The following is a 13,104-nucleotide window of genomic DNA, read 5'->3' as shown; positions in this document are numbered from 1 at the left end:
GCTGCCTTATAGATTTTCAACACTTGAAATGGATATTTGAGTCAGACTATTCTGAGCACAAATCAAAAAGTGAATCTTGGACAGACATAGCAGATTAAATGCTAAATTAAATGGATTAAATGGAATTATATTTAGTATTAAAAGGGAGAGGCAAAACAAAATGTGGGCAGTATCTGCCTTGCATCGACAATAAGCAAAGTGAATTAGTATTATGCTTATTATTCTGTTTATTAGTTCTGTTGAACTCCCTTCCCTTTAGTGTCTGTTTTCTTCATCTCAATACCATCCATTAAGTCTGTTTGACTTTGTTCAGCTGCAGCCGAACACCAGTCAACAGAAAGTGTCTGACAGAGGACTGATGTGACAATGAATACACAACCTCAGGCATTAATCAAAGGCCCAGCAGGGTTCTGCTGATGGTGATGATAATAAACCATGATTGTTAGCATAGTGATACACATAACGTGACTAATGATTACAACATGTCCAGAGGTGCTACTGCATGTGACAATCATCACTAGAAATATTTTTTATTTATCTTATTGCTGATTTTGCTGAAGTGAGATATAATCTAAATTTAAATAACCATTAGTGCCAATGTACATTGTACAAATTATTACAATTACAAGATACAGTTTTTCTTCAGAGATAGGATCAAATGGAATTTATGAACATTATTATCTTATGGTTTGTGATAATGAAGTATTCCGTGTGGCTGTGTTGAGTGCAGGTTGTTTGTGTGTATGAAGTATTCCGTGTGGCTGTGTTGAGTGCAGGTTGTTTGTGTGTATGAAGTTTACATATAGGATAATTCTCATCCAATATTGTGTTCTCAGAAACTAAATAAGTACAGTGTGTACAATGTACTTTTATATTTGATAATGACATCAAAACTGTAACTGTGGACCCAGTTGTGAAGTATTTATAACATTGGCCCGTCTCAAAAATAAGAGAAAATGGAGCCAAGTGGGCCAAAAGTATGTAAAAGCATGAAAGCTGCTTGAAGTTATTGTCATTTGTGACTAATCACTTCTGTGGTCATGTGGTGTCTCTGGAAAGATGTTTGTGTGGATGATACAGTCTGAGGCTGCGGCGCTGAGGCTAAATGCAGAATAAAGAGGAGGTGGTATTTGCTGTAATTTAGAGGAAGGGAGGGCAAACATTTACATTCATCACAGGAGCTCGCCTCGGCTCACAAATGACGTGGGAAAGAGCGGGTGAAAGCGCCAGAGCCAGAACAGCTGAGACAAAAAATAGGTTGGTTGAGACTTCGCCAGACAGAATGGGGTTATGGAAAACCATCTTTTTATACTTTCTTTCTTTTTTGCAGCAGAGTATTTTGTGTAGAATCCATAATTAAGAGACGTGTCTGTTGGTTACCAAGTGTCAACAACTGCAAAGACAATTGCCATGGAAACATAAAAGAAGTGGATTGGGTATTTTTTTCACATGCATAGAATGTGTAGCTTTAAAGGCACTTCATGTACTTCATGTACTTCCCAAGTGTAGAATAATGACCAAAGAGGTTTGTGTGGCTGGACATCTTTACTTTTCCCACCCAACCTTCAATTTCCAAACTTGGCCTCCTGTGCAAGACTCATTTAGTCTTTCCTTCATCTGATCTTTTTTGCTTTCAAGCACTATTCCAAACACAAGGCCACCGCTGAGAAGCACTCTGAACAAAGGGCCAAAACACACTAGTCTGTGGGAGAAGAATCAGAATAAAACTAAAACTAAATAAAAGCAAAGCCATAAAACCTTTTCTGTAAAGAATAAAATAAGATCCAATGGCAGAGTCTAGCCACAAAATACATATGATAATGTTTATCATGAGAATGATACACTGGTGCTAGAGGATTTCGGAGGCAGTGAGTGAGTGCACTGGGTAAAGTCTGGCTGAATGATAATTTCACAGGAACACGGAGAGTGTTGAAAAGGCTGGAGATGTGATAGTTTGTTTACAAGACATAGTCAGCACCCGTCACCACAAGATGGACACGCTCCTTCAGAACTGAACTGGGAAATCACTAAGAGTCAGAAGATCTTGGCGGCTTGGACTGTGTGGAAAATCGGGTTGTCAAAAGCCAATTAAGCTATTAATCAATATTAAAACTAATGCCGAACCAAGATACTCATTTGAAGAAGTAAAACAACTAAAAACTAAAAAACAATGTTTAATAAAAGAAACTACAATTATTCTATCTTGTGAATGTCAGTCTGTTGTGAACTCAAAAAGAACGTTAGTGTGGTATTGAGAATCGAGTATATTCCTTAGTATCGAAATCAAGTTTGAAATGTTTGCATTGTCACAACACTGGTGGAAAAGCACTGTTCACCGTGTAAATTAGGGCAGAGGAAGGTGGGGATACAACTAATAAGGGTCAGACCAAAGAGCTGAGGTATGGTCCATGAGGGGATTGGAGAGCAGAGGAGACAGCAGCCAAGGCGAGTCGTGTGTTTAAATAGAGCAAAAAGCAGAGCAATGAAAGTAGTCTGCCACAGAGAAATGAAAGGAGAGGCCCGGGGAGGAGGTGTTGTTGGAGGATGCACTGATAAATGGTAAATGGTCACATTTATATAGCGCTTTTCTACCGTCAAGGTACTCAAAGCGCTTTACATCAAGGAACCAGTCACCCATTCACGCACACATTCACACCGCAGACACTGGGGGCGAGTTGGGTTAAGTGTCTTGCCCAAGGACACAACGGCAGTATTCACATGAGGTAGCTGCGATCGTACCGGGGCATCAGTGCGGGGCGCTACTGCCGCCCCGCACTGATGTGGGACACCACCCCAATGGGACAGAGAATGTTAACTAAATACAGAAGAAACTAACTTTGTGAGCAGTGATTTGTTAGTTACACTGACTTAAGACAACCACATATAGAGAGAGTGAACATTAAGCCTCTCTGGAAGCAATGGCTTATAGATCAAGTTATGGGCAGAGTTTAAAATGGCCACGTTCTAAATGGCCGAGGTAAATTCAGACCAACGGGAAAATGGGCCATATAAATTTAGGCCTCCAATATCTCACGTCTCTCTCTTCCTTTCCTTCTGCAGGAAAAGAGGAACACACTGAGCAGGCCGTCTTATGTTCTAAACAAGGACAATCAGGTGAGACAATGACTGGAACAATAACACACTAACATGTAAACACTATATTTGGATTTCCATAACCCGGTTATGACTCACTGGGAGATTCCAATAGTATCCAGAATGCTGTCATGTAGACGCAGTATCCTGATTCTCACACGGCTGCTGTGTGATCTCAACAAACACATTTGGCAGGAGCAGCTCATTTCTCAAAACTCAAACTCAAACTTATTCCAGGGCTATAAAAAAAAGTATTAGCAAACGGATTTCTGTGTCTGTCTGTGTTGCGTTCGGACTGAACTGAGGCCGTGGGACTCAAAAAAACGTCTGTTCCTGAAGTTGTGACGGTGCCTCACAGTCTCATGTTCTTATTTGAATGTATCTTTCCCCTGTGAGCTAAAAATCCGTGACAAAAAGTTATAAGATAGCTAAGTTGCTAACATGTTTGGCGCCATATCTGTGCCAATGTTTCCATAGTTACCACTCTATCTATCCAGAATGCTCAGATGGTGCATGTAAACAGGGAGTATCCTCTCTCTGAGCACATGTAAACATCATATCCAGAATACTGTCATAACTGGAATACTGTCTAAAACCGGTTTATTCATGCACATGTAAACACACTCAATGCATCATTTAGAACAAATCAAACCACTCTCACCCCAGATTAACAGTTTGTGCTTTTGTTCACTGATTCTGCCAGAGATGTCTCCGGTCAAATGGGTACTTTTGGTTGCCCCCTTTTGCGTGAAAACATAAGTGGGAGATACAAATTGTTAAAATGTTATTTTTTGCTCCAAACAATAACAATGGAGAAGTGGTTGAATATTTTAATTAAATCCCATTATCCGATCGGACTGTTATTTAAAAAAAAAATGCGAGAAATAGGGGTCGAGAGATGTTTACCTTTATACCAGAATCCTTTTGGACAAATGAGCCCAAACAGAGGGCAGAGGTCTGCTGACATCTACAACCATCTAATTCAATCTTTAGGTCATTTGTTTGACACTGACACATCCCTTGGGATTTCATTGATTGCTGTGTCGCCAGTATCAATATTTTGTTGTATTTTAGAGCAAAACTATAATATTTGAACAATTTGTATCTTTTTCACCCAAAATCCCGGATCTTTCTTTATGGAAAATGTTCCTGATTTTAACCTTTCAACTCCATGGAATGATGCAGGTGGTGTGACCGCTATATGCACCAGTGACTGTTTTAAACCACCAATCTCAAAGGGTTCTTACCTGGTGAAATAAAGGTTAATAAATAAATAATGAGTACAATACATTTCTTATACTGGCTCGGATGAATGGATTCAGACTAGTTAAAATAAATACTGCAGTCAGAATAATGATGAAAAAAGCATGGGTGTCACCATCAGCAGCTTTGTAAATGCTCCTGATTGAGTCCTTGCTGAACAGAGCATTACATTAGTAGAGTCCTGGTGTCTATGTTGGTGCTTGTTGCTATTGTAGAGGAGTTATGAAAATGACATGATGAAAGATGTGATGAGAGCACCTCAAACAGGAAATGACGTTGCCCTGGACCAATGCGCAAACACTTCCTAACAATGGCAGTGTACTCCTCCTAAATGAAGGCTGGACTTTAATTACTGTGCTTAAATCAAGCTGATGTAGTAATTACCAGCAAATTCTCCTTGGACACTGTTCAAATGTGATTCAACATGGAGGAAGAATCAGTGCACATGCTCAAAATGCACTACACAAAAGGATTGAGGACACTAAACTGTTGTTCCTCTCCTCCCAGCATCTGGGGCTCACACTGGTGAATTATCATATTTAGATCAAGGAATAAGAGTCTACAGTTTGGTCAAAAGTGAATTGATCGCTTTCTGCTGGTTTGTTCCTCAAAGTCCAGAACACTGGCAGTTTACTAAAGACACCGGAGAGACACACTGTGTGGAGTCTACATGAGTCTTCATATAGTTACACGTATGTGTGTGTGGGCAGATTTTGGCTTTATGTATTGCTACATGTTGTTCACACTTTCATTTCCCTCCGGTCATCAGAGCTGGTTGTCTTCTCCTTTTTCATTAATTGCTTGCAATCTCACAATTAAGCCCCTCTCACAAGTGGATGCTATCTCTGTCCTAATCTGCAGCAGTGGCAACGTCCGCTCCTGGATTAGCTCACTGCTTGTATTATGTAGCGGCCCTCGGGTGATCAGTGACAACTACAGCTATTTGTACCGCTACAAAGCCAAACCTTCTAGACACACAGAGGAAAATGTCTGTCCATGTCTTGATAATATGAGCATTACCAGAGCTTTAGATAATGCTGATTATGGCCTCCTCAAAGACAGTGTGTACAGACTTTAATGACATCGGATAAATACTTCACAGCTAAAGCTAAACATACTGGCCAATTTTATAAATATAAATGCTAAAACAAAATGAGTCAACAGCTGACAATTATTCCGCACCTTACATTATCACCAAGTGTGATGCTGAGATCACAGGTATTCTGGAAGTCTAAATACCGGTAATGTGAACAGTATCTCCTTGGAAACACATGCAACTGTACTGTATGATAAAACCAACACTAAGCTAAAGTAAATCAAAAATAAACATGATTCAGTCAATTAAGACAAGAATTCTGGCTCCATCAAGTCAGCTTTTACTCAGATTTTCATGGATGATGGAAAAGCTCAATTGGTGCAGTATTCTTCCACAAACATTCACAGTCCCAAATAAATGTTGCATTTCCTGCCTCCATTTCCCGTTCTTTATCCTCCGTGTCTCTTCCAGATGTGGTTACAGCTGTGCTCTATCCATCTCGCTCTCCCTCTCCTTTCCACTTGTATTTAGTGTGTGATTTCCTGGGCAAAGAGGATGCTTCTCTATTTCACAGGACATCCTTCACTTGTAGATGCTCTCGTCAAACACAAGCTGTACGTCACAGTGCTTTTTGTCCACTTGCCCTGACGTTCCTCTTCCTCCGTCACTGCTGTGCACTCACATGCCCCTTATTTACCCCTCATTCATTGAGACAGATGCATGTGATCTTTGCTCCCATCCATCTTCCTATTCAATACTGGAACTGTATGACTTCCTGGCTCTTTTCTTTTACTCGTTTAACTCTTCACTGTATCCAGGGCAGAAAAATCTTAACACAAACTGAACATTTGCATGTTTAAAATATTTTAGGACCAAGAAAAAATTGGAAACATTCAAAACAAAAAAAAGGGTTCTTCAGCTCTATTTTACAGGCTTCTGTGAACCTGGACTCATCAAGTCTTTCCTGATCAAAACAAAACTTAAGGAGTTATGGAATTCAGCCACTCCACTGGGTTCATGAAGTACTTATATTTGGATATTTGGACAGTCTGCATCTGTCTGAAGCACTCGTCTAGTCCATAACCAAACTGTATAGTTTACTTGTGGTCATCATCTGTGCCTAATTCAATGTCAAAATTCAAAATCTAAAAGGATTAACTTTGACAAAAGTAATAATAGATGAAAATGTTACCATAAATGCTAAAAGCATGTGTGCATAGGTTGCAATCATGTATGTATCAGCTTTATTATTATCAGTTTTGAAACATCCAAACAAACAATGGTCTTAGTTGCTTACTTCTCTGTCACTTATCAGCTCCACTCAGACCTGATTTCATCCTTTTTTGACGCCTCTTCTTTGCTAAAACCTCTTTATTGCAGCTGTGCCCTTTTGTGATTAGAGTTCGCATCTAATCTGTAATTGCTCATCTCAACCCCACAGACTCTACTTTTCTCACCACTTCTGTTTGAGCTAAAACATCTCATCCACAGTTTCCTGCACCTCTCCCTCCCTTCTCTCTGGCACTCGTGATCCGGGTCTATCGTATTCTCGCTACTCTATTGTCTCAGCCCATTAAGCAGACACAAATCCGTTTGGAGACCGCAGCTTGGCTCTGGTGGGTCGTGGTGCAGGCAGCAGGGGGCTCTCAGGAGAGATCGGCTCTGGACTGTGGTCAGGGAAATCCATTTAAACCTCTGCCGCAAGAACGAGCCATGTGCACTTAATGAACGATACTGCCGTCCAGCACACGCGCCATGCACTGAAGCACTCCCATGCTTCACTCTCACCTCCTCCCACCTCATGCGTCTCACCCGGCAATAAAACACAAACATAAATTGTACACATAATGTTGCCATCTGTGTGGAAGGAGCAGTCAAAGCGCAGAGGAAGATTTATACTTAGATCTTTCAGGACTTATGGCTTGTGGGGCCGTGGGCTACAAATACAGGTGAAAGTCAAAGGTGTTGTGAGGCAAAGAGAGGCTGATGTGCATGATTTTTCATTTGACATCTAACAAGACAAATTAGATTTAGTTTAGTTGCGCAAACATATCTTACTCTGGTAATATAGATCGGTATGCACATTACAAATGAAGCTACAGACCATAACTATGAGTATAAAGTAATTAAATACACAGCAGAACTTCACTTGACAGCCATCCCCACTAAAACAGCGTACAGTGTGCTTGGGAGTGCAGTCTAGAGAAGGAGGACTTTTGCCCGCCATTGCTTTTAGTGCTTTGATGAGACAGAAGAGAGAGAAGTGCAACAGTGATGTCCGCTGGCTCCTCTCTGTCAGAACGGCTCCTGTCTGTGCAGGGCCCACGACCTGTTGACACCAGCCAGTCACAGACAAACTGCTCACATTGAAGTCCCTCAGGGCACTGCCAGGCCAATGCTGTTCACTAACATGCAGGCTGCAGCAAGCAAATGCATTTTTTGTATCAAACTACTTTTGAAGAAAGAAGCCAAGGCTCTGATCACAGAGCGACACTGATAAAGCAGCAATAGATTGTTTTATCCCATTAGTCAAGGCTTCGTGAACAGCCAGTAACTGAGCTCTGAATTCTGCTTCAATCTCCAGCTGATTCTGCCATTGGCATCATCAGACTCCAGTTTACTCTGTCAGCGCAGCCAAACTGAATGCTCCTGCAGCACACAGCAGCCAGTCTCAGCAAAACTTCATTTATAAGGAATCAGAGCCCGGTTAAAGGGACCATATTATGCTTTTTGGCCTTTGTCTAGTATGTTTTGTAGAACTTAAATCATTGGTAATCAAACTATGGAACAGGTACAGTGAGCTCCTTGTGGTGTACATGGACTGTGCAGCTCTAGTCTTTAATGTTTTAGGAGTTTATTTCATCCACATTTCCCCTGTTTAGAAGTGAACTGCAGAAAGATTTTGGACCTCGCTTAACTTTTAGTCCTGTTAATGACCAAAGTAATATCTGGTGGTAGTACACATATGGACAAATATTTTCTTGGGTGGAATTTGCTGTGAAAGAAGAAGGAGGTGGAGGAAGTGTACAGGATTACCGAAACATGTGCAAACAAACGCAAATTGTTTTGGGTGAGGATATGTTCTTGTAGTAACATGGTTAAAAGCTCAAAGGAGTATTTTTTGCATATTATATGCCATTTCAATATGGTCATTTCTACACACAAATATCCAAGGCATTTTAGTATCTGACAACCTAACAATGCAACACAAAAAAATTATGATTCATTTTTTGAGACACATTCCAGGACATAAACATGAAATGTATAGTTAATGTGATATTGATGAATGACTTTGTAGAAATGTAGTACTTTTGAAAAACTGTGGTTATTGTAACTGTTCTAAATGTGCGACATAGAAGCCTTAGATACAGTTATTGGAGAAAGGTGCTTATTAAGTGGTGCAAGTACCTTGTGAGAACTGAGGGGTAAATTTGACTGAGCTCTGACTGAGTGATGAGCCTACCTTGGCTGCCATAATCATGGAGGAGCCCCCCCGGACCCCGAGGATGGGAATGTGCGTCTGGGCTGAGATGAAGTCCAAGATCTGTGCAATGGCCTCCTGGTCTGTGTCGTCTCCAAACACCACGCCCTGCAGCCAGTGTTCCGTCATCAGATCGCAGATGCTTTTGATGATGCTTTTGGGGTCTGTCTCGTTCATGGTGAGCACCTCCACATTAGGAGCCAGGTGGAGGAAATCCTCCTTCTCCCGAGCCCCGGCCAGCGCCACCTCACTGGAATTGCCTACAAGCACCACAGCTATGCTGAGGCCGCGCAGGATGTTGGGCAGAGCCATGTGGTGTGGCGGAGGCTGGGGAATAGGGATGTACTGGGCACCACCGCCGCCTCCTCCGCCCTTCTCTCTTCGGGAAGAGCTGGCAGATGGAAGCTGCAGCAACAGCAGCAGCAGAAGCAGAGAGAGGTGGAGCAGGGTGCGAGAGCAGCGCTGGGCCCAGAGCCGCCGTGGAAGGTGTTCCTGAACGGAAGAGTAGTCCAAGGTGTGGCTCCCATTCTTTTCTCCGTTGTAGGGTAACGGGCAGTGGCTGCCACAGACAGGCATGGTGGGGTATGGGCAGCGTAGAACCTGCAAGCAACAAAAACACACAGGTCAGGGTTGGCTAATGCTGCTATGATTAATATGAACAATACGGACAACATTTATAATTGTGCTGCCCAGTGCCCACTTATGCCAGTCTCTGTGCAGCTGGCAATTTCTGAATGTCCACCCTTCTCTCACACCAATTTGACATTATGCTATTGCCCTGTCTGATAAAGTCCACAGGCTAACATGCTTTAAAAACAATTATAATAATAAAAGACAAACTGACAATCTTCCTGGCTCTTGTGAATTGGTGTCAGCCACAAATGTGCATTAAGGAGAGAATGAAGAATGAGAGAAACTAGGACTAAATGTAGCTAGAACCAGAAAGAAGAATGAGAGTGGAGCGCACACTTGCCAAACATGAATAGTGCATTAACTCATCTTGTGTATGTAGTGTAATGGCAAACAGTTTACACACAGTCCCACATCGATCAATAATTGAGGCGAAAACTCACTAACTGCAAAGTGGCTATTTATTATATAGAGGATGTAAACTTTCCCTGTAGATGAGGAACCTTTGTCCAGAGCGAAAAAAAGGAGGCAGTGGAGGGAACAGGACTGTCAGCTGTGTGCCAGCACCAGCTCACAGACAAACCGTTTGAAGTGAGATGACTGACACAGACAAACTGACGGACCATCAAACTGATTAAATGAGTGACGGTGAAGGTGCTCGGAGTAATATGCCAGGCTCTGATATTTTCTCTTTCCCGTACTGGCAGTTCACAGACACATGATGACCATTCTTAAACCACATGAAACAGGGCTGTTTGCTATTGTGGAGAGTGGGCGGGTACATGTCCTCCTGAGTTTAAGAGCATATATATATAGTTTGTGTAGGTGTTTACTCTAGGAACAGAGCTTTTGTAGGCGGAGGTAGCTAGGAGAGGGTGGTGATGCTGTGCAAAAACCTATAATGTTTAATGATAAAACCACAAGCAATTCAAAATGACCAACACCAATGCAGTAATAACAAAACATATTGGGTCTTGTGAGAATGGGTCAGGAGACTTCCAAGGATAGAGATAGATAAGGATAGAGACAAAATTAAGTTGAATATAAGCTAAATAGAATAGCAACATGTCATCATAGATAAAGCATCAAGGAACGTTCATGTGGTTAATTTTATAATGTCATCCATTAAATGCCATATTCCCTGTTTTAATCATGCTAAACACATGAATGTGATCAAAATAAAAAATAAAAAAGTCTATAGTCCTCTGATCTAGGGTGGAAACATTTTTGGCAATTTAGTTATTTTTATTTTCATATTGAAATTGATATTAGATTTCTGCTCAAAGTGCACATTTTAAAACTGTCCAAAAACATTCATGTTTGAGAGTTGAATAATACAAGAATCATTTCAAAACAGGTCAACAGGTTTTCTACTAAGATAAGATATTTTGTTGTTTGCAAAAGACAGAAATATTTGCAGTCTTAGCGATTTGTTAATTGCAACCATTAAAATTCTGATTTAATTGCGATATAACTTGCAGCCAGTGAAGAGAAAGGACCGAGGCACTTTGATATAATAATACAAATCCTTTAATAGAACAGAGTTATAACCAAACGTTTCTGCTTCCTACAGGTCTTCTTCAGGGCAAGAGCAAGGCAATACAAAAGCTCACAGATGGTAATGTGCAGCCCGAGTCTGATCCCATTATCAATATATTCACTTTTCAATTCAACTTTGAAACTATTTGTATGGCAGGTCGAGCCAATGTTTGTGTTTCTATCACGCATTAGCTCGAAGGCGACAACACTTGGGCAAAAGGTTTGAGCACAGTGTTCAAGTACGACATGAAATATTTGAGAATAGCAAGTCCAGGACGCGGCGGAGAGTGAGCGACGCCATCATTGATTCTGGACTCCGGCAGCACTCTGTTTCCATGGCAACAATGAAAATAGACGTAGATGCGCGCACTAAGATGGACAGAATGATACACTTACAGAGCAATGAGCATTGATCAAGCAAATGGAACGACTTCTGTTGAAAGGGTTCCTCTCCGGTGCATTAACAGAGAGACCCCATGAACACAGACACTTCACACACAGTCGTATTCCCCCGTCATAACACGGCACTCGCCCCCGGGCTGAAGCGGAGACGCAGCTTAAGCTCCCGTCAGAATGGCCAACGGGGAAAAAAAGACGTAAAAGGGCCGGCCGTAAAGCAAAAGGTGATGACACTAAATGACCCCGTTCCACCCATCGCTCGCCTGCGCTTCTCACCCACCATTTGCTCCATTTGCCACACTGCTGCGCACAGCATCCGTATCAGTTACACGCGAGCGGGCCGCAGATCACCCGTAAGACCGCCGCTCACATAGAATTTGAGGCGCTGCTTTTTTTGCGTTTGTGGTCAAATGTTGCTGTAATGACGGTTGCAACAAGATGCAAGCACTTAATGCAGGAACATGTTGTTACAGGTAGTTAGCCACAACAACACCAAGTTTGAGTGGGCCCTAATGGACGATAAACGGTGGAACGGCCATTAATGAACGTCAGGGCGAACAGGGGTTGTAGTGAAGAGTTGATGGAGCAGGAGATATGAGGCATGAAGCACCCAATATGGCCCTGTAATTGGCTCTCTACTTTCCTTTATTATTAAAATGTCTACCGGCCATAAATCACTGTATGGAACTGGTAAAGTCTGTATATGTCAAATAGAGACCAGCACATGATGTTTCAGACAGTAACTCCAAAACAGTAGAAGAAACAAAAACAGAGCTTTTAATTTGGAACAGTAAAAACCTGCAATACATGTTCACATGAAGGAGAGGAATAGTGCAAATGTAAATGTAAATCCAAGTGCTTGCAGTGGCTAGCTCTTCCTTTTTTTGATACGGCAAATGGCAAGTAAACTGAACGTGAACTGAAGACAGCGAGCCCCTGTGCCCCGGTGATGTGACTGGCCACAACAATGGTCACTGCACAGCATAGTGTCGAGAGGAGCTGGACAGTGACATTCAGAGTCTTTATGAGGTGCTCAGTACATAATGATGAGGAGGACTGCCTGTGCTGTCCGAGGTGGAAGGTGCTAAGGTCGTTTTGAATCAGTGCATGTCAGATACCGCCCTAATGTTCTGGACAGTCGGACGTGATCGACAATTCATTCAGTGCCTAATTTACAGAGGAAAAACTCAAACTCAAAGGAGAACATACAATAAATCATGAAACGTAACATAAAACTAACCTACTTAAGAGTTTCCCTTGGTATAATGTTCCAAAGCTGTTTTACCAGAATGACTGCATGCTTTGATTTGCCCTCCATGATGTCTCCTCATGTTGCAGTCTTTCATGCGCATGCACGGTGGCAGAAGTCTCCGTGTTATCATTTTGTCTCTCATAACGACACTTCCGCTCAATTCTCCCACTTGTCTCTCTGGTGCGCTCGCACTCTCTCATTATGTGCCAAGTGTCAGGTTTGTCAATGGCGCTATTTGCATGGAAACTGGAGGACAAAGGCAACTGGCAATTTCTCACATTTACAGCTTGGCTTGATATTTCGGAGGACAGAATGAGATTGTGCTGAAAGTGTACGCTGTATCTCGTTGGACGACTTTAAACACTTTCTGGAGCATGTATATTATCTTAAGTGCTAAGCCAGGCATGCAGC

General features: G+C 41.9%; 1 protein-coding gene across 3 annotated transcripts in view; it reads right to left on the bottom strand.

Moving 5' to 3' along the window:
- grin2ba (glutamate receptor, ionotropic, N-methyl D-aspartate 2B, genome duplicate a) overlaps positions 1–13,104 on the bottom strand; it is a 92,927-nt gene that overhangs the window by 64,162 nt on the left and 15,661 nt on the right. For all 3 annotated transcript variants that reach the window (XM_072443709.1, XM_072443711.1, XM_072443710.1), the window contains exon 4: positions 8,856–9,473. In XM_072443709.1, coding sequence (XP_072299810.1) covers positions 8,856–9,473 — 618 coding nt within the window. The remainder of the gene's footprint in view (positions 1–8,855; positions 9,474–13,104) is intronic.

This window comes from Eucyclogobius newberryi, unplaced genomic scaffold, assembly GCF_026437365.1.
Source record: "Eucyclogobius newberryi isolate DKJ021-1_F unplaced genomic scaffold, fEucNew1.0.hap1 SCAF_13, whole genome shotgun sequence".
Taxonomy (NCBI): domain Eukaryota; kingdom Metazoa; phylum Chordata; class Actinopteri; order Gobiiformes; family Gobiidae; genus Eucyclogobius; species Eucyclogobius newberryi.
The sequence above is the reverse complement of the archived record's forward strand: the minus strand, read 5'-3'. Positions and strand labels throughout refer to the sequence as shown.